Source organism: Ranitomeya variabilis, chromosome 1 (assembly GCF_051348905.1).
Source record: "Ranitomeya variabilis isolate aRanVar5 chromosome 1, aRanVar5.hap1, whole genome shotgun sequence".
Classification (NCBI taxonomy): Eukaryota; Metazoa; Chordata; class Amphibia; order Anura; family Dendrobatidae; genus Ranitomeya; species Ranitomeya variabilis.
Window position 1 is genome coordinate 65,749,673 of NC_135232.1, and position 21,114 is coordinate 65,770,786.

Genomic DNA, 21,114 nt, shown 5'->3' on the forward strand with positions numbered 1-21,114 from the left:
CCACAGTCCGAATCAGCGGTCGCAGTGCCGCAGGAAAGAAGATGTTGATGCAGAGAGGTCGACAGGCTTGAACGATGGAGGCTGCAATGGCTGGACAACAACAGAGTGGAAGAGAAGTAGACCAATGAAGCAGAGTCGAGTTAATGGCACAGCAGAGAAGAGTTAGCAACGAGGCAGAGTGGAGTCCAGAATCATACTGATCAGTGATGTATCAGAGCTGGGTAAATCAGGAAACTCACTGTAGCTATGTAGCAAAGCCCAGCAGTCACAACTCTGTTGTCGGTATACCCGGGACCAGGTGCTCCTTCCCTAACGCCCTTGCTATCCCTGCTCCCTGAATTACTTCTGATGGGTCACATACCTTGCTAACCTCCTGAATCAGCCCTATATTTATCCCCCCCTCCATCCAGGGAAGTGGGGAGTAATAGTGTATGTATATATACAAACCAGACTAACAAGGAAGGACGCACAGGGATAAATGAAAATACCAAACATACAAATATGCACTCACAGACAACAGAGAGGAATATTTTGGAGAAAAAGGAGATAAACAAAATAGGATAGGATGAGGAGTCACACACAGCTGATGCACCAAGTAACAGTCACAGATCAACACTCCAACCACCTCTACCAACAACTGACACCTCCACTCCACACCAGGGAGTACAAGACTAACACTGGCAATCCACAGTATATATAGGAGAGGGGAGTGGCTAATACTGGACGGCTGAGATCATCCAAGCAGGGAGGCTTCAGAGACGCTTGTGCTGAACAGATTAACCCCTGCACTGTTAACAGAAACCTGCACCGTTTAATATGAAGGAGAAGTTCTTCTAATAAGTGCAGGAGTACGTGAAATCAGATGCTGCAGTCTACTTGCTCCGCTCTGTCGTGCTAAACCGATGACACCAGCAATGTAGAAATGTTGAGTTGGTAAGGAGACTTGACATAGCGATATAGCAGAGCCCTGCAATGCAGCAGAGTTGAATAGATCAGGTGATTCACTGTAACAATAGAGCCCAGCAAAGTCACGTGTCTCAATGTAGATGTAGCAGAGCTGAGCAGGTCAGGTTACTGTAGATGTGCACAGTATAATCATCTAGTAGTAGTCGCTTGCATGCCAACCACTCGAATACTCAGACAGTATGCCGCCACCTGGTTTAGCCTTTAAGGCTTTTGAATGTGACCTCAGAGGTGTGCATAGGAATCAGCTAGACCTGGGGATGAGTAGAGTTGTTAGCGCCAGATCCAGGACTGGTAAGTAACATAAGTGTTGTGAAAATGCACAAAAAAATGTAAGAATACTCTGGGATTTCCATAATCTCCTCCTATTCTGTTTTATCTTTAATATGAGACACGATAAACATATAACTGACCGGAAAAGAAGAGTAAACTTATCACTGTGCAGTACCATAAAAATGAATGAGATTTGTTAATGTAGCCACCACTAGGTGGAGCTGTGCAGGTCTGACAAATTTATTACTGAGATCATGGAGAGCAGCACATTTGTATGCAGAGAGCTCCCCCTAGTGGTGGCTCGAGTTAGAAAGAATTCTGTTATATAACCCAGTGGCTGTATGATGGAACTACAGTCACTATAAAGATATATTATGAAATTAATCACACGTAATTTTACACCTGCTATATAAAATTTTGATTGGGAGCTCTAGTTATAACACAAACACCTAACTGAAGCATAACTCCACCTAAACAAAGATAAGTCCGAAAACAGACAAATATTTTTTTTTTTTAGAAGTCATTAGTTCTGTGTCAAACTATTTTTTCTCATCTTTGTAAAATTGTTGTAAATGTAGAAAAAAAACACTTAAAATATAATATAAAGAAAAATAATATACGGTAATCATAATAAACTATCAGGGATAAAGTAAAGGGCTTCTCATGACATGGGACCACAAAGTTTGGAAATAGGCAAAATAAAGTCCATTAAAGACCAGACATTAGTTCAGCCCATGTAAGTGTTGGGTTACACCCCTGCTTTAGGACTCCCCGCCCCGTCCACATACTTATAAATGTATGTTTCCTCCATTTCTATACATTTTTATCACATTCCACATAAGCAAAGTTATTGGTGCCCCGATAATCTAATCATATCATTTTTTTAATTATCACAAACATAAAAGATCACATGGACGTTAATATTCAGCACCTTTTTTTATTAATAGGCGTAATAAATAAACCAATAAATATACATACATATGGCAGAAGACACTAAGATGACAGGCGTAGATGTAAGAGATGAGGGTTAGTTTCGGCATAAGCGGATTTACGTAGTTTCGCAGATTAACCCCATCCCTGACCCTTTTGCAGAGAGAAAGGCGCAAAACATTAGGAAAAAAAAAAAAATCTTTGGGACCAGGGTGGAAAGTTATGAGGAGGTCGGCAGAGAGTATATGGGTTTATCTCCTTGATTGGAGACTAGTCCTTTCATTTATAATTGCATTATTACTGTAAACGCATGCAAATGGGTATTTACCCAAAATGGCTGCAAGAGGAACAACTTGATTTCTTCAAGAAATGTATTAATATGGACGGCAAGGAAAGAGATAACAGAGCAGATGTTCTATACAGACGGATGGCCGTTGCTCTGCGGTGTGCACATTACCACTACTTTTTACATTCCCCTCTGTAAGTAGGTGTATAGTGAAGGTACAGGAGAGGATCAGGAAAGCAGAACTACTAATACTATTAGAATTAATATCAATTATGGCTTTTCAAGACAGATAATACATCAAAAAGTTCTCTAGAAGCCATTGTGAAAATTCAGCTCAGACCTGTAAATTAACGCACACGGTCTGAAATCTTGGGGGCTCGTCCTGGATGAAAGTAGTTCTTCTGTGTGGTCTCAATTTTTTTTTTATTATGATCACTTCTCTCCATGATTTTGGACATTTTTCCTAAGATTAAAGGAAGATTTGACAAACACCAATTTTATAAATGTTTTTTAAACCAGAAACTTCATCAAGGTACACAATTGTTATCATGAACAACAATCGATCTCCAAAAGTTGTACCTCTATTTCTTTATCATGGAAATGAAACAAATTTTCCTCTACTCCTATAACAATATTCATACAGGGTAAGAAATAATAGTATTTTTCATACATAACTGACCAATCAGATGTGATCAGATACAGATACTAACTGACCAATCAGAAATGATCAGATACAGATGCCTTATTCTGTGCCAAATATGACTACAGTGAAAATCTCTGGGACCTCCAGATACAGAGAACTCAAATCTCCTGTCGACACCGAATAATGCGCTCACGTTCGATATATTATGTAGCATGACCTTTTCCCCAGGAATTGCCTCCCATCATAGTATATTAATTTCATAAGTACCATTAACTAATTAATCCCCCAGACCTACACGTGTCCAGTGCCGTCTACGGCCAACCACGGCCTTCCGAGTCCTTAGTATTGCAATCACCTGTCGATATCATGCTCTATACAAGAGTTAAAATATTGATTATTTTTTTCTACATGAAATATGGTAATTTAGCAGGACACAACCATAATCTGTTTCCTTTTACAGATTTCTTGTAAACCAAAGTCCAAAACCCAAATCCACTAATCCCGACCCTCCCAGACCAGACTGCAGATCCTTTCATTTATATGACAGATACATCAAGGATATTAGCAGCCCAGCCCTCCATATAACGCTCCCCACCTCCCGTATACAGCGATGCAAATCATCCAGAATACAATAATAACAGTGCAAGCAACCGGCACACACACTGTCCGCCATATCTATACATACAAGCAACACCCAGGTACCCTACAACCATTTCCCATAGTCAATATTCAGTAGGACAAATACTAATTGGCTGCAGTATTATGGCAGAAAGCGTAACTACGTTGATGAAGGAGCCTTCTTGAGCCCCCAATAGAACAGTACGGGGGCGATCAGACACCACCGGCAAAATGTCAGCTCTTGGGATCAGAATAAAAAGGTGAATGAAATGAACAAAGTGCAGTCGTCAGAATAGGAACATATTAGCGCTATATATAATGGCCCCGGTAGTACGAATATTAACAACGTCACTATAGATTGCTGCTGCTAAGGGTAAATTATCACTCGGCAGCACATTCACTCTGCAGCACATTCACTAACTGTACAAGGGGATGAGCCATTCCGACCTTTAATCATTAGCAATATGTCGTCTATCTGTGCCAAACTTGCATCCAAATTATCCATACTCATTAAAAAGGTGCTGAGGCAACAAGTCCTGGGTGCCAGGTCACTACCTGGGTATTCGCAATCACCAACGAGGGCATGTGCCGTGGCATATACTCACATGTATACACTATGAATTAATAATAGGATAACATATACATTTGTATACGGGGAGAGCGGTATCTAGCTTGATTATATCATGGCGCCTCTAACATTTTTTGCTCCGCCTGTGCCACTGTTCCCGAAAACAAGACCCCCTCCCTCCACCTAACCTTTAATCCCATTCCCTAATGCAACGCTCTACAAACCATATGGCTACATGATGTCTACTCTGACCTTTTCTCCCTCCCAACTGCTGCCCCACCCAAGACCCAAAAGAATAGGGGCCATGATTTTCCCTCCTTTTGATACTGATTTTCCCCCTTTTAAGTCTCATTTTCCCCTTTTGATTCTTGTTTTTCCCCCTTTTGATACTGATTTTCCCCCTTTTGAGTCTCATTTTCCCCCTTTTGATTCTTGTTTTTCCCCATTTGGTTCTTATTTTCCCCCTTTTGGTACTGATTTTCTCCCTTTTGATACTGATTTTCTCCCTTTTGAAACTGATTTTCTCCCTTTTGAAACTCGTCTTCTCCCTTTTGAAACTCGTCTTCTCCCTTTTGATCCTCGATTTCCCCCTTTTGATACTCCTATCTCTCATCCTACTCCAGCCAACCCCAGATCCATTTCCAGTCCACCCATCATTCTTTCTGCATTTCCAATAATCCTTTGCGTTTACCATAATCCAATCTCGAGTCGTGAAAAAACAACACCTTAAAGGTTCCAGGATTCTCTTCTTAAAGGCTTCTTTCTAACATCAGTCATCTTCTTTCTCCTCTCCGCCATCAAGGATGAAATTATATTAGTAGCAAATGGCCTGTGCTTCCAATAACCAAGTAGAGTGTTAGCTCTTGGGGGTCAGATACATTGCAGAGTTTTTTTTATGGTTTTTCCTCTTGCAGAAACTATTCTAATAAAAGAACAAATCTCTATAGCGTTTGATATCTAAGAGCATTTTTTTTTGTACAGAGGAATGACGGGAAAATGCAGAACAAGGAGAAGTTTAATTGCCCGAAATGAGTGTGGCAATGTGTAAGCATTGGGGAAAGTCACAGTATATTCTAAGATGTCTGCATGCACAGCTCACGTCAATATCACGGCTAGCACACGTGCACGTTGGTTTGGGCGCAGGAAGAAAGAATACTGTATTAATGCGACCTATCCCGGAACGTTGTCCAGTTATAATGCTCCAGTTTCCTCCCAGAGGTCAATAGAGACACCATTAAATAACTCCATTCTGTAGAAGAACCACAGAGATCTTGGACAGTTCCCCATGCCGTCGTCACAATGAGCTTCGTCTTCGAGAGTCTTGAACCCGATTTGCCTCATGAATGGTATGAGTCTAATCGATCGGGCTGAGGAACAAACTTCAGGGGCATAAGGGGGTTCCGGTTCCGCAGCCCGCCGCGTAGCTGATCCGAATGCGTCTCATATGCAAATCTGATGTCATTCTGTTTGGGTTCTGGGTGGTAGCATGAAGAACTGGCTTGTCTAGGGGAGGAGAACAATAAAAAAATGCGTTAGACATTTTGGAGTCTGGAACCATTTTTGGTCACTGAACATGACATCATAAAATACTAATTAATGCACAAAGAAGGGACTTCCTCCCCTTCCAAGAGACATTTTTTTTATTTTGGCATAATACGAGGACTGGTTTTATGACACCATTCATTTTACCATATAATGTACTCTAAATAGTACCATTTCTCCTTGTGGAGAGTGACAAGCCAAGCCTGGCATGTCAGAGTGAGGAGACTTATAGGCCATGCATGCTCCTCTGGGAAATTAAATATGCAAATTGTCTCTTCAGAGAGGAAGAGGACCAGAACTGTAGAACTGCTTCCAATAGGTGGTGCTAGCGTTCTAGTCCTCTTCTCTGAAGTGACAATTGTAGTAAATAACAGAATTCCGCCATCATTCTCGTTGTTCGCTTTTACTTTGTTTATTGTGTCCGGTAAAACCCTGACGAAGCCACCGTGAGTGGCAACATGCGTTGGTTTTTTTTCTGCCCTACCTGACTCTATGTGTGCTGAGTATACTGGCACTATGGCTGCTCCATGATACTTTTCACGGGTACCTCTTTGGTAGTATTCCTCATGGGCGCCCCTTCAGTAACTGTTTGGACCTAACTATTTTTTTACACTTTATTTGACCTCCCATTCAATCTTATTTCTTTATTGGGTCCTGACCCTGAGCCATTAAGGATTTCTTGTTTGGACTTTGTATTTGGCAAGCTGTCTTCACTTTGGGTGGGTCTGTTTCAGTGAGGGTTATTCTGCAGGTGTCCTCCATATATTTCTATTGTGTGAGGTATGTATTAGCATTATGCTGTTTATTGGCCTTTATATACAGTATATGCTCGCACACAAGGTTTTAAGCTTTATTATGAGCTTATGTCATGTTCTGGTACGTCACATGTGTGACTATTGTTTTTTGTGTGTTCTTTTGTATCCAATAAAATTTCTATTTAATATTCATGCCTCATGGTGATCCCCTCTTTATGGCCTATATATTTTTCTTGGATTAGTTGGTGACATTATCATTACGGCCATATCAAATATACAGTTTTTTACTTTTTCTTTTTTTATTATAATAAAATCAGGACTTTACAAATAAAACAAAAATGGTTGGTGACGTGTCGCCATTTCCTGAGACTCAAACTTTTTATTTCTGTAGTGGAGCTGATGTCAAGCTGTAGTTACTATTAGGGGTTCATACAATGTTTTGATCACCATATAGAGCACTTTTTGGGGAGGTGAAGTGAACGAAAAAATTGCAATTCTCATGTTTAAAAAATGTAATAAATAAAAAATATAAAAAAAAAATAAAAAAAAAGGTGTGTGCTCCCACGTAATCTTTTGAACCAGCAGTGGGAAAGCAGACCGCTGGTTGCTGATGTTAGTATTCTGAGAAAAGAGCCAATAGCCATAAATGTTCCCAGGCTATTGATATCAGCTCACAGCTGTTTGTTTAGCCTTTACTGGTTATTATAGGGAAGACCCCCAAAAAAATTGATGTGGGGCCCCCCAATGATCAAAAACCAGCAAAGGCTAAATAGACAGCTGCAGGCTGATATTAATAGCCAGGAAAAGGGGCCTTGGATATTGGTCCCCTCCCAGACTAAAAACATGAGGTCTCATCCACCTCAGAAATGGTCCATCCATTAGATTTGCCAATTCTGGTGCTTAGCCTCACTCTTCCCACTTGCCCTGTGGCGGTGGCAAGTGGGGTAATAGGGTTAGGGTTGATGTCAGCTAACATCAAGCCCAGGGGCTAGTAATGGAGAGGCATTTATAAGACACCCCATTACTAATCCCAGAGCAAGTTTTGAAATAAAGTATTTTAAATAAACACTCCCTGACCCTCTTTTTTCCCCATTTATTACAATATAAATAAAAAACACCATATTCCTCACCTGTCTGACGATAATCCATTTGTCCCACACCGTAATGCATCTCTGCGTCATCTGGATGCCAGGCTGAGTGGTGTCATGACGCGACCGTTTAGCCTGACATCCAGGAGACACTGCTTCAGTGGTGATGTCATTGAGGTTACCACAGGTCACTGAAGCTGCGGTTCCCATGGGCAGCTAATGGTGAGCGACCTGATGAACTGCGGTGACCTCAATAAGATCACCACTAGCACTGCGAGAGATTTTTCACAGTGCTAGTGGTGACGTCATGAAGGTTACCACAGTTCATCGACTGGCTGACACTGAACTTAGCATGGCAGTAACCTCTATGACGTTATGCTCGTCACTGAAGCTGCGCCCCAAGCTCAGCTCAGTGTATCCTGGATTCATGTCTGAGCAGTCGCATCTCGCCACTGCTCAGCCATGTAATCCAGATGTAGCAGAGCTGGACTTCTTCGTGGGACAAATGGATTGTCGTTGGACAGGTGAGGAATATGATGTTTTATTATTTTAATTTCTACAGTAATAAATGAAAAAATGAGGGTGGAGTGAGTTTATGTCAATTAAAGGACTTTATTCTTGTTGTATCTTTTTTACTGTATGAATATGGCATTAGCAATGGGGGCGTCTTATAGATGCCTCTCCATTACTAACCACTGGGCTGGATGTCAGCTGACAATACAAAGCTGACATCAACCCCAACCCTATTACCCCACTTGCCACTGCACCAGGGCAAGTGGGAAGAGCAAAGCTAAGAGACGGATTTGAAGAATCTAGTGGATGCACCGTTTCTGGGGCAGCTAAAGGCTGATGTTGGTAGCCTGGGAGGGGGAACAATATCCCTGGCCACTTCCCAGGCTATTAAAATCAACCCACAGCTATCTGTTTAGCCTTTGCTGGTTACAATTTATAGGGAGACCCTTCGTCATTTTTTTTCTGGGTCCTCCGTAAACAAACCAGTAAAGACTAAGCAAACAGATGTGAGCTGTTATGAGTAGCTTGGGAACTTTTTGGGATATTGTCTCTATTCCCAGATTAGTAACATCAGCCCCTGCCATGGGCTTTTTTTTTTTAACTAATTCTTAATTTTACACACAATGTACACTGCGGGTGCTGAATACAACTCCCATCATTGTCGCTTGGTCACACTGATCTGAGGGAGACCGGGTGACAATAATCACCCCCCGGTGCCTGAGAACAGCTTCTTCCCGGAATGTGTCACATTGATGACACACGGATGTCATCTGAGTGTTAGTGTTTACCCGTGTGTCAGCGTGCAGCGCACATTTTGTCTATGCAGCGCACAAAAGAAAAAAAGGACATGTCTGCGGAATTTTCACACGGACACTGTCCGTGTGAAAAAACATGACATGTGCGCACCACCATTGAATACAGTGTCCGTACTTGCAGTCCTTAAAAAACGGACCACGTACGGACACAAAAAACGGATGTGTGAAGGGGGTTTTACAGTGTTATCTGTGTTCTCATATATTACTGCAGGTAAAAGGCCATTTACACTACATGATTATCAGGAACATGCGTTTCAAGCAGTGTAAACAGGATGCCGATCACCTGAGAAACAAGTAAAATGCTTGTTCATCAGGTAGAAAGATCTTTTGGTTTGCTTAAAGTGAAACTGTCAACAGGTTTTTTCTATGTTATTATAGTGCTTTGGAACAAAGCACTATACTGTTATTCCACCGTGGTAAACTTCTTCTTATTCTTATTATTCAGTCCGCACGTAATGCGGCCCGAACCGCTAAACTCACAGACTCCAGTGAGGTGTCATTTCGAAGCCAGCGTTCCTGAGAGGTGTGCTAAGTATTTTTCGTGTCGATCGGATTTGTAGTTTTTGCGCAATTTGTGTTTGAAAAAAGTCTTTCAATGCGTTTCAATGGAGAAATTTTCCTATACGTTTATAATGGGCTGGTTTCTGAGGCAATTTCTAAAAATAACTGCCACCTGGCTGATTAGCTCATTGATATGCGCAGTCAGACACAGTTACTATGCCAACGCCTATGAAGTCTACATCAGCTCACCAGGTCACAAGTTTTGTCAGATAATATCAGCTCTTAAAGTGACAGTACAGCACAATTCCAAACCACTATCCGTAGTCGTATGATTATTAGACTGTGGCCCGATTCTAACTCATCGGGTATTCTAGAATATGCATGTCCACGTAGTATATTGCACAGCCACGCAGTATACAGTGCAGAGCCGCGCAGTACACAGCGCAGAGCCACGCAGTACACAGCGCAGAGCCGCGCAGTACACAGCGCAGAGCCGCGCAGTATAAAGCGCAGAGCCGCGCAGTACACAGAGCAGAGCCGCGCAGTACACAGCGCAGAGCCGTGCAGTACACAGCGCAGAGCCGCGCAGTATAAAGCGCAGAGCCGTGCAGTACACAGCGCAGAGCCGCGCAGTACACAGCGCAGAGCCGTGCAGTACACAGCGCAGAGCCGCGCAGTATAAAGCGCAGAGCCGCGCAGTATAAAGCGCAGAGCCGCGCAGTACACAGCGCAGAGCCGCGCAGTACACAGCGCAGAGCCGCGCAGTACACAGCGCAGAGCCGCGCAGTACACAGCGCAGAGCCGCGCAGTACACAGCGCAGAGCCGCGCAGTACACAGCGCAGAGCCGCGCAGTACACAGCGCAGAGCCGCGCAGTACACAGCGCAGAGCCGCGCAGTATAAAGCGCAGAGCCGCGCAGTACACAGAGCAGAGCCGCGCAGTACACAGCGCAGAGCCGTGCAGTACACAGCGCAGAGCCGCGCAGTATAAAGCGCAGAGCCGTGCAGTACACAGCGCAGAGCCGCGCAGTACACAGCGCAGAGCCGTGCAGTACACAGCGCAGAGCCGCGCAGTATAAAGCGCAGAGCCGCGCAGTATAAAGCGCAGAGCCGCGCAGTACACAGCGCAGAGCCGCGCAGTACACAGCGCAGAGCCGCGCAGTACACAGCGCAGAGCCGCGCAGTATAAAGCGCAGAGCCGCGCAGTACACAGCGCAGAGCCGCGCAGTACACAGCGCAGAGCCGTGCAGTGCATAGCGCAGAGCCGCGCAGTTTAAAGCGCAGAGCCGTGCAGTACACAGCGCAGAGCCGCGCAGTACACAGCGCAGAGCCGCGCAGTACACAGCGCAGAGCCGCGCAGTACACAGCGCAGAGCCGCGCAGTACACAGCGCAGAGCCGCGCAGTACACAGCGCAGAGCCGCGCAGTACACAGCGCAGAGCCGCGCAGTACACAGCGCAGAGCCGCGCAGTACACAGCGCAGAGCCGCACAGTACACAGCGCAGAGCCGCGTAGTATACAGCGAAGAGCCACGCAGTATGCAGCGCAGAGCCGCGCAGTATACAGCGCTGAGCCGCGTAGTATACAGCGCAGAGCCCCGCAGTATACAGTGCAGAGCCCCGCAGTATACAGCGCAGACACGCGCAGTACACAGCACGGACACGCGCAGTACACAGCGCAGAGCCGCGCAGTACTCAGCGCAGAGCCGCGTAGTATACAGCGAAGAGCCACGCAGTATATAGCGCAGAGCCGCGCAGTACAAAGCGCAGAGCTGCGCAGTATACAGCGCAGAGCCGCGCAGTATACAGCGCAGAGCCGCGCAGTACACAGTGCAGAGCCGCGCAGTACACAGCGCAGAGCCGTGCAGTACACAGCGCAGAGCCGCGCAGTATACAGCGCAGAGCCACGCAGTATACAGCGCAGAGCCGCGTAGTATACAGCGCAGAGCCGCGTAGTATACAGCGCAGAGCCGCGTAGTATACAGCGCAGAGCCACGCAGTATACAGCACAGAGCCACGCAGTATACAGCGCAGAGCCACGTAGTTATACTGCCCAGTCACGTAGTATATTGTCCAGTCACATAGTATACTGCATATCCCTGTTAAAAAAAAAAAAAGAATTAAAATAAAAAAGTTACATACTCACCTCCTGGAGCGGCCGGTATCTGATGGTTGTTGCACCTCCTAGAGCGGCCGGTACACGATGCTTGTTGCACCTGGAGTGGCCGGTACCCGATGCTTGTTGCGCGCTCCGGTCCCAAGAGTGCATTGCGGTCTCACGAGATGATGACGTAGCGGTGTTGTGAGACAGAAAGACGGAAGTGCCCTTAGATAATTAGATAGTAGATTACCCCGCTCACCAATTCGGAACCCGAGAGGCCCGGCCCACCAAATCGGACCCCGAGGGGCCCGGCCCACCAAATCGGACCCAGAGTGACCCCGCCCCCTAAATCAGACCCAGAGTGACCCCGCCCACCAAATCGGACCCAGAGTGGCTCCGCCCACCAAATCGGACCCAGAGTGACCCCTTCCACCAAATCAGACCCAGAGTGACCCCTTCCACCAAATCGGACCCAGAGTGACCCCTTCCACCAAATCGGACCCAGAGTGACCCCTTCCACCAAATCGGACCCAGAGTGACCCCTTCCACCAAATCGGGCCCAGAGTGACCCCGCCCACCAAATCGGACCCAGAGTGACCCCACCCACCAAATCGGACCCTGAGGTGCCCAGCCCACCAAATCAGACCCTGAGGTGCCCAGCCCACCAAATCGGACCGAGTGACCCCACCCACCAAATTGGTCCCTAAGGTGCCCCGCCCACCAAATCGGACCCAGAGTGGCTCCGCCCACCGAATCGGACCCAGAGTGGCCGCGCCCACAGAATCGGACCAAAAGTGACCCCGCCCACCGAATCGGACCTAGATTTACCCCGCCCACAAAATCAGACCCAGATTGACCCAACCCACCAAATCGGACCGCCTGAGGGGCACCCAAGTGTGAAAGTCTTGCAGGGGCAGCCCGGGCACCATTCCAAAGCACTATCTGTAGTTCCTTCAGGAAATACCCATCTAGTTATTATTATTATTCAGTCCGCACGTAATGCGGCCCGAACCGCTTCACTCACAGACTCCAGTGAGGTGTCATTTCGAAGCCAGCGTTCCTGAGAGGTGTGCTAAGTATTTTTCGTGCCGATCGGATTTGTAGTTTTTGCGCAATTTGTGTTTGAAAAAAGTGTTTCAATGCATTTCAATAGAGAAATTTTCCAATACGTTTATAATGGGCCTGATTTCTGAGGCAATTTCTAAAAATAACTGCCACCTGGCTGATTAGCTCATTGATATGCGCAGTGAGACCCAGTTACTATGCCAACGCCTATGAAGTCTACATCAGCTCACCAGGTCACAAGTTTTGTCAGATAATATCAGCTCTTAAAGTGACAGTACAGCACAATTACAAAACACTATCCGTAGTCTTATGATTATTAGACTGTGGCCCGATTCTAACTCATCGGGTATTCTAGAATATGCATGTCCACGTAGTATATTGCACAGCCACGCAGTATACAGTGCAGAGCCGCGCAGTACACAGCGCAGAGCCACGCAGTACACAGCGCAGAGCCGCGCAGTACACAGCGCAGAGCCACGCAGTACACAGCGCAGAGCCGTGCAGTACACAGCGCAGAGCCGCGCAGTACACAGCGCAGAGCCGCGCAGTACACAGCGCAGAGCCGCGCAGTATACAGCGCAGAGCCGTGCAGTACACAGCGCAGAGCCGTGCAGTACACAGCGCAGAGCCGCGCAGTATACAGCGCAGAGCCGCGCAGTACACAGCGCAGAGCCGCGCAGTACACAGCGCAGAGCCGCGCAGTACACAGCGCAGAGCCGCGCAGTACACAGCGCAGAGCCGCGCAGTACACAGCGCAGAGCCGCGCAGTACACAGCGCAGAGCCGGGCAGTACACAGCGCAGAGCCGCGCAGTACAGAGCGCAGAGCCGCACAGTATAAAGAGCAGAGCCGCGCAGTATACCGCGCAGAGCCGCGCAGTACACAGTGCAGAGCCGCGCAGTACACAGCGAAGAGCCGTGCAGTACACAGCGCAGAGCCGCGCAGTACACAGCGCAGAGCGGCGCAGTGCAAAGCGCAGAGCCGCGCAGTATACAGCGCAGAGCGGCGCAGTGCATAGCGCAGAGCGGCGCAGTGCAAAGCGCAGAGCGGCGCAGTGCAAAGCGCAGAGCGGCGCAGTGCAAAGCGCAGAGCGGCGCAGTACACAGCGCAGAGCCGCGCAGTACACAGCGCAGAGCCGCACAGTACACAGCGCAGAGCCGCGCAGTACACAGCGCAGAGCCGCACAGTATAAAGAGCAGAGCCGCGCAGTACACAGCGCAGAGCCGCACAGTATAAAGAGCAGAGCCGCGCAGTATACCGCGCAGAGCCGCGCAGTACACAGTGCAGAGCCGCGCAGTACACAGCGCAGAGCCGCGCAGTACACAGCGCAGAGCGGCACAGGGCAAAGCGCAGAGCCACGCAGTACACAGCGCAGAGCCGCGCAGTACACAGCGCAGAGCCGCGCAGTACACAGCGCAGAGCCGCGCAGTACACAGCGAAGAGCCACGCAGTACACAGCGCAGAGCCGCGCAGTACACAGCGCAGAGCCGGGCAGTACACAGCGCAGAGCCGGGCAGTACACAGCGCAGAGCCGGGCAGTACACAGCGCAGAGCCGGGCAGTACACAGCGCAGAGCCGCGCATTACAGAGCGCAGAGCCGCACAGTATAAAGAGCAGAGCCGCGCAGTATACCGCACAGAGCCGCGCAGTACACAGTGCAGAGCCGTGCAGTACACAGCACAGAGCCGCGCAGTATACAGCGCAGACACGCGCAGTACACAGCACGGACACGCGCATTACACAGCGCAGAGCCACGCAGTACACAGCGCAGAGCCGCGTAGTATACAGCGAAGAGCCACGCAGTATATAGCGCAGAGCCGCACAGTACAAAGCGCAGAGCCGCGCAGTATACAGCGCGGAGCCGCGCAGTATACAGCGCAGAACGCGCAGTATACAGCGCAGAGCCGCGTAGTATACAGCGCAGAGCCGCGTAGTATACAGCGCAGAGCCACGCAGTATACAGCGCAGAGCCACGCAGTATACAGCGCAGAGCCACGTAGTTATACTGCCCAGTCACGTAGTAAATTGTCCAGTCACATAGTATACTGCATATCCCTGTTAAAAAAAAAAAAAAGAATTAAAATAAAAAAGTTACATACTCACCTCCTGGAGCGGCCGGTATCTGATGGTTGTTGCACCTCCTAGAGCGGCCGGTACACGATGCTTGTTGCACCTGGAGTGGCCGGTACCCGATGCTTGTTGCGCGCTCCGGTCCCAAGAGTGCATTGCGGTCTCACGAGATGATGACGTAGCGGTGTTGTGAGACAGAAAGACGGAAGTGCCCTTAGACAATTATATAGTAGATTACCCCGCTCACCAATTCGGAACCCGAGGGGCCCGGCCCACCAAATCGGACCCCGAGGGGCCCGGCCCACCAAATCGGACCCAGAGTGACCCCGCCCACCAAATCGGACCCAGAGTGACCCCGCCCACCAAATCGGACCCAGAGTGGCTCCGCCCACCAAATCGGACCCAGAGTGACCCCGCCCACCAAATCGGACCCAGAGTGACCCCACCCACCAAATCGGACCCTGAGGTGCCCAGCCCACCAAATCAGACCCTGAGGTGCCCAGCCCACCAAATCGGACCGAGTGACCCCACCCACCAAATTGGTCCCTAAGGTGCCCCGCCCACCAAATCGGACACAGAGTGGCTCCGCCCACCGAATCGGACCCAGAGTGGCCGCGCCCACAGAATCGGACCAAAAGTGACCCCGCCCACCGAATCGGACCTAGATTTACCCCGCCCACAAAATCAGACCCAGATTGACCCAACCCACCAAATCGGACCGCCTGAGGGGCACCCAAGTGTGAAAGTCTTGCAGGGGCAGCCCGGGCACCATTCCAAAGCACTATCTGTAGTTCCTTCAGGAAATACCCATCTAGTTATTATTATTATTTATATAGCACCATTAATTCCATGGTGCTGTACATGAGAAAGGGGTTACATACAGGGTTATAAATATCGTGTACAGTAAACACGTTTACAGTGACAGACTGGTACAGAGGGGAGAGGACCCTGTCCTTGCGGACTTACATTCTATGGGATAGTGGGGAAGAGACAGAAGGTTGGAGGTGCAGCAGCTCTGGCGGTGGTGAGGTGGCTGCTCTGGCGATGGCGAGGCGGCAGAATGGTTTTTGCAGGCTGTAGGCTTTCCTGAAGAGATGGGTTTTCAGGTTCCGTCTGAAGGATCCGAGGGTGGTGGATAGTCGGACGTGTTGAGGCATGGAATTCCAGAGGATGGGGGATATTCGGGAGAAATCTTGGAGGTGGTTGTGTGAGGACCGAATAAGTGTGGTGGAGAGTAGGAGGTCTTGGGAGGATCGGAGATTACGTGAGGGAAGGTAGCGGGAGATTAGTTCAGAGATATAGGGAGGGGTCAGGTTGTAGATGGCTTTGTAGATTAGTGTTAGTAGTTTGAACTGGATTCATTGGGGAATTGGGAGCCAGTGGAGGGATTTGCAAAGGGGAGAAGCAGGGGAGTAGCGAGGAGAGAGGTGGATTAGCCGGGCAGCAGAGTTGAGGACAGACTGGAGTGGTGCAAGACAGTTAGCGGGGAGGCCACAGAGGAGGGTGGTGCAGTAGTCGAGGCGGGAGATGTTGAGGGCATGCACAAGAGTCTTAGTAGATTGTGGGGTGAGGAAGGGACGGATTCTGGCAATATTTTTGAGTTGGAGGCGACAAGAGGTGGCAAGAGTTTGAACGTGCGGTTTGAAGGACAAGGCAGAGTCGAGAGTTACCCCGAGGCAGCGGATTTCAGGTGCGGGACAGAACGTGATGCCGTTTACCATAATAGATAGATCAGGTAGGGGGGATACGTGAGATGAGGGAAAGATGATGAGTTCGGTTTTCTCTACATTGAGTTTTAGGAAGCGAGAGGTGAAGAAGGAGGATATGGCTGACAGAAACTCTGGGATTCTGGACAGAAGAGAGGCGACATCTGAGCCAGAGAGGTAGATCTAAGTGTCGTCCGCATACAGGTGGTACTGGAAGCCATGGGACTTTATGAGTTGCCCTAGGCCAAGAGTATAGATGGAAAAAAGTAGGGGCCCTAGGACAGAGCCTTGAGGGACTCCAACAGAGAGAGGGCAGGATGAGGAGGTAGTGTGGGAGTGGGAAACGCTAAATGTGCGGTCGGAAAGGTATGAGGCAATCCAGGACAGGGCAAGGTCTTTGATGCCAAGGGAAGAAAGAATCTGTAGCAGTAGGCAGTGATCGACTGTGTCAAAAGCAGAGGACAGGTCAAGAAGGAGGAGGATGGAGAACTGTCTGTTAGCTTTGGCTGTGAGTAAGTCATTAGTAATTTTTGTCAGGGCAGTTTCGGTGGAGTGGTGGGGGCGGAAGCCAGATTGGAGGTTGTCAGGGAGAGAGTTAGATGAGAGGTGGGAGGAAATTTGAGCATGGACATGCTGCTCAAGGAGTTTTGAAGCAAACGGGAGCAGTGATATGGGGCGGTAGCTGGGCATAGCAGTTGGGTCAAGGTTAGTTTTTTTGAGGATGGGTGTGATGGTGGCATGTTTGAAGGCAGAGGGGAAGGTACCATAAGATAGTGATAGGTTGAAGAGATGGTTTAGGGCTGGAATGAGCATGTTAGTGAGGTTGGGGAGCAAGTGGGAGGGGATGGGGTCAAGTGTACAGGTGGTGAGGTGTGATTTGGAGAAGAGGCGAGTAAGCTCTCCTTCAGTGATGTTGGAGAGGGAGGTTATTAGGGAGGGGCAGAGGTCTGGTATATGGAGTGGTTGGGGACGTGGAACAGTTAGGGTTTGCCTTGTTTGGTCGATCTTGTTTTTGAAGTAGGTGGCAAAGTCCTCGGAGGAGATGAGGGGAGTTGGGGGTGGCAGTGGTGGGCGGAGGAGGGAGTTAAATGTGCTGAACAATTGTTTTTGGTTGTAGGATAGTGAAGATACAAGGTTAGTGAAATAGGTCTGTTTATCGGAGGTGAGGTCTAATTTGAAGTCAAATGTAGCTTGTTTGAAAGCAGTGAAGTCGTCTGGCAGGCGTGTTTTCTTCCAACGCCGCTCCGCAACCCTGGATGCTTGTCTAAGTTTTTTTGTGAGATTGTTAAGCCAAGGTTGCCTATTGGTTTGTCGCACTGTGTCATGCATGAGAGGGGCGACTGAGTCTATGGCTGATGTGAGAGTGGAGTTATAGAACGCAGTGGTGCTGTCCGTGTTGTGGAGTGAAGATATGGAGGGCAGGGGTAGGAGAGAGTCTGTGAATGTCTAGATGTGCGAGGTTTCTGCGTGGATGTGGTAATGGCTGGACATGGGGGGCGGGTGAGGAGGACAAGGATGAGAAGGTGAGTAGATGGTGGTCAGATAGGGGGAAGGGAGAGGTTGCAAGATTAGATAAGGAACAGAGGCGGGTGAAGATGAGGTCTAGTGTATGTCCGTCTGTGTGGGTGGCTGTGGAGGACCACTGGGTGAGTCCAAAGGATGAAGTAAGGGCCAGTAGCTTGGAGGCTGCTGGCTGGCGGGTGTCAGTAGGGATATTAAAGTCACCCATGATGATGGTGGGGATGTCAGCGGAGAGAAAGTGAAGGAGCCAGGTGGAGAATTGGTCGATGAAGGCAGTGGCTGAGCCTATGTAATCAGAAAGCAGCATGATGTAGAGGCAGAGACCCTGATTCCAGCGATGTGTCACTTAATGGGCTGCTTGGTGCAGTTTTGATTCAATTCCTGTTTTCTCTGCTGTAGATGTAGCAGTGCTCAGAATGCTGAGCTGTGTATAACCCTGCCCACACCACTGATTCGCTGTTATTTGTGCATACTGCCTATTGACCAAAAGCAATAGCATAGAGCAGAGATGGATCAGGAGGCACGAGACACTTAGGGTACTGTCACACAGTGCAATTTTGATCGCTACGACGGTACGATTCGTGACGTTCTAGCGATATCGTTACGATATCGCAGTGTCTGACACGCAGCAGCGATCAGGGATCCTGCTGAGAATCGTACGTCGTAGCAGATCGTATGGAACTTTCTTTCGTCGCTTGATCACCCGCTGACATCGCTGGATTGTTGTGTGTGACACCGATCCAGCAATGTGTTCGCTTGTAACCAGGGTAAACATCGGGTAACTAAGCGCAGGGCCGCGCTTAGTAACCCGATGTTTACCCTGGTTACCAGCGTAAACGTAAAAAAAACAAACAGTACATACTCACATTCCGGTGTCTGTCCTCCGGCGTCTCAGCTTCTCTGCACTGTGAGCGCCTGCCGGCCGGAAAGCGAGCACAGCGGTGACGTCACCGCTCTGCTTTCCGGCTATGGTGCTTACACAGTGCAGAGAAGCAGAACGCCGGGGGACAGACACCGGAATGTAAGTATGTACTGTTTGTTTTTTTTACGTTTACGCTGGTAACCAGGGTAAACATCGGGTTACTAAGCGCGGCCCTGCGCTTAGTAATCCGATGTTTACCCTGGTTACCCGGGGACTTCGGCATCGCTCCAGCGCCGTGATTGCAAAGTGTGACCGCAGTCTACGACGCTGGAGCGATAATCATACGACGCTGCGACGTCACGGATCGTGCCGTCGTAGCGATCAAAATTGCACTGTGTGACAGTACCCTTAGTCCTGGAGTGATAATCTCCTGCTGATAAAACAATGATTGTATTAAATTACATCAAACTGCTGAGCAAGTGACACGTCCCTGGAATCAGGGTCTTTGTCCCTACATCATGGTGTTATCAGATTACCTAGGAACAACCTGCTGACAGATTCATCCTTCTGGGCAGCACATTGCACTGTGTAAATAGGAAATGTTTTTGCTGAGCATAATGGCAGGCTATTCACATGGACTGATCTATTAGTGATCGTTCTGTGCGCAAATTAAATACCATCTGCCTGTGCACCACGATTATTTAATAACCACCGATTGGCAAAAAAAGTAACCGATTAGCAGTCATAGAGTGCTGACAATCAGATAGTGAAAATGCAAAATAAAACTACTAAACGGAGACTATTACTACTAATATCTCGCCCCAAAGTGTTAATGATATAAGCTGCATTCCCGCTCCTCATTGTGCGTACAGCCTAAAAATGATATTGTGGCTGAATGTAATCCTCAACAGAAGCTGTAATGTTTGGCTTTTGGTTTTTCTTTATGTAATATATTTATAAAAGTCATATCTGTATAATGGGAGGCAAGAAATGACTAACAGGCGCCGGTAGCGGCCTCCTCCGTGATGGACGGGTATAAGGATTGATCAGGACGGACATGTAAACAAATGTGCATCTGTCTGAGGAGATTTCGGGACGCCGGACGTGATCTGCGCACAAATTCTGTGAAATGACGGCAGATCGAGACTGACGAGGCTCATAATGTATCATAGCGAGGAGATCGCAGAGACGCCTGCAACCCGCCGGACGCCGAGCGCAAATGGTACATGTCAGGCGTCTACACAGAGGCCTAAAATCATTCTAGTAAGCTTAAAGGATTACTCCCGTCTTCACAGATGAGCATTATTGGAAAAACAAGCAATCCTGCAATTTACTATTATCATTTTCATCTGTTCTTGAAATAACATTTTTCTTCCGTTTACAACTTGTTGCCCAGGAGACCGACCACCGCTGTGATCACGGCGCATGTTCTGCTGTCCATGAAGCTTGTGATCACTGTTCTGAATACGTCCGGGATCTCTGGAGGGCGCTGTAACCACCTAATTATGACCAGATTCAGTGCAGTGCTTACAAGGTAGACAGCGGTGGCCGGTCTCCTTGGTAACAAGCTGTAAACAAAAGACAAGTGGTCATATCTCAAGAACGGTTTAAAATTTGAATAATGTGCTTGTTATACCAGTCACTAGCGATAGACGATATCTATGTATAGAGATGAGAAAGAACCTTTTAAAGGGAATCTGTTAGCAGGTTTTTGTTATGTAATTCAAGATAAGCATAATGTAGAGGCAGAGACCCTCATTCCTGCAATGTGTCACTTACTGGTCTGCGTTCAATACAATCAGAGTTTTATCAGCAGGAGATTATCACTCCAGGACTAGGTGTCTTGTGCCTCCTGGTCCAACCCTGCTCCCACCACTGACTAGCAGCTTTCTGTCAATGTACAGTGTACACAAATAACAGAAAATCGGTGATGTGGGCGGGGTTATACAAGGCTCAGCATTCAGAGCTCTGCAAGATGTGCAGCAGAGAAACTGTGATTCTATCACAACCAGTAAAATAAGTGATACATTGCTGGAATCAGGGTCTATGTCCCTAAATCATGTTGTTGTCAGATTACATAGCAAAAACAGAGGCTATACAATTTAAGAAAGTAGCAGAAATGCATCTGTAATCTTATTTGTTTCTTTGACAAGTCAGGAGATGATTTTCTGGTACAGTTTAAATATCTCAAACTTAATGGGGGGCTACAGAATGGTGGGATGTTTCAGGTAAGGCATGTACTGTGGCCAGGAGGGCCATGAAGAAGCCACTCTGCTTTGGCCAGGGTATTGACATGAA

General features: G+C 48.1%; 1 protein-coding gene across 3 annotated transcripts in view; it reads right to left on the reverse strand.

The window, feature by feature from the left end:
* Positions 1-2,159: 2,159 nt before the first annotated feature.
* The window catches only part of RUSC2 (RUN and SH3 domain containing 2), a 119,750-nt gene continuing 100,795 nt past the window's right edge, over positions 2,160-21,114 (reverse strand). For all 3 annotated transcript variants that reach the window (XM_077284530.1, XM_077284549.1, XM_077284540.1), the window contains one exon: positions 2,160-5,784. In XM_077284530.1, the coding sequence (XP_077140645.1) occupies positions 5,619-5,784 (166 nt within the window). In that variant the 3' untranslated portion in view covers positions 2,160-5,618. The remainder of the gene's footprint in view (positions 5,785-21,114) is intronic.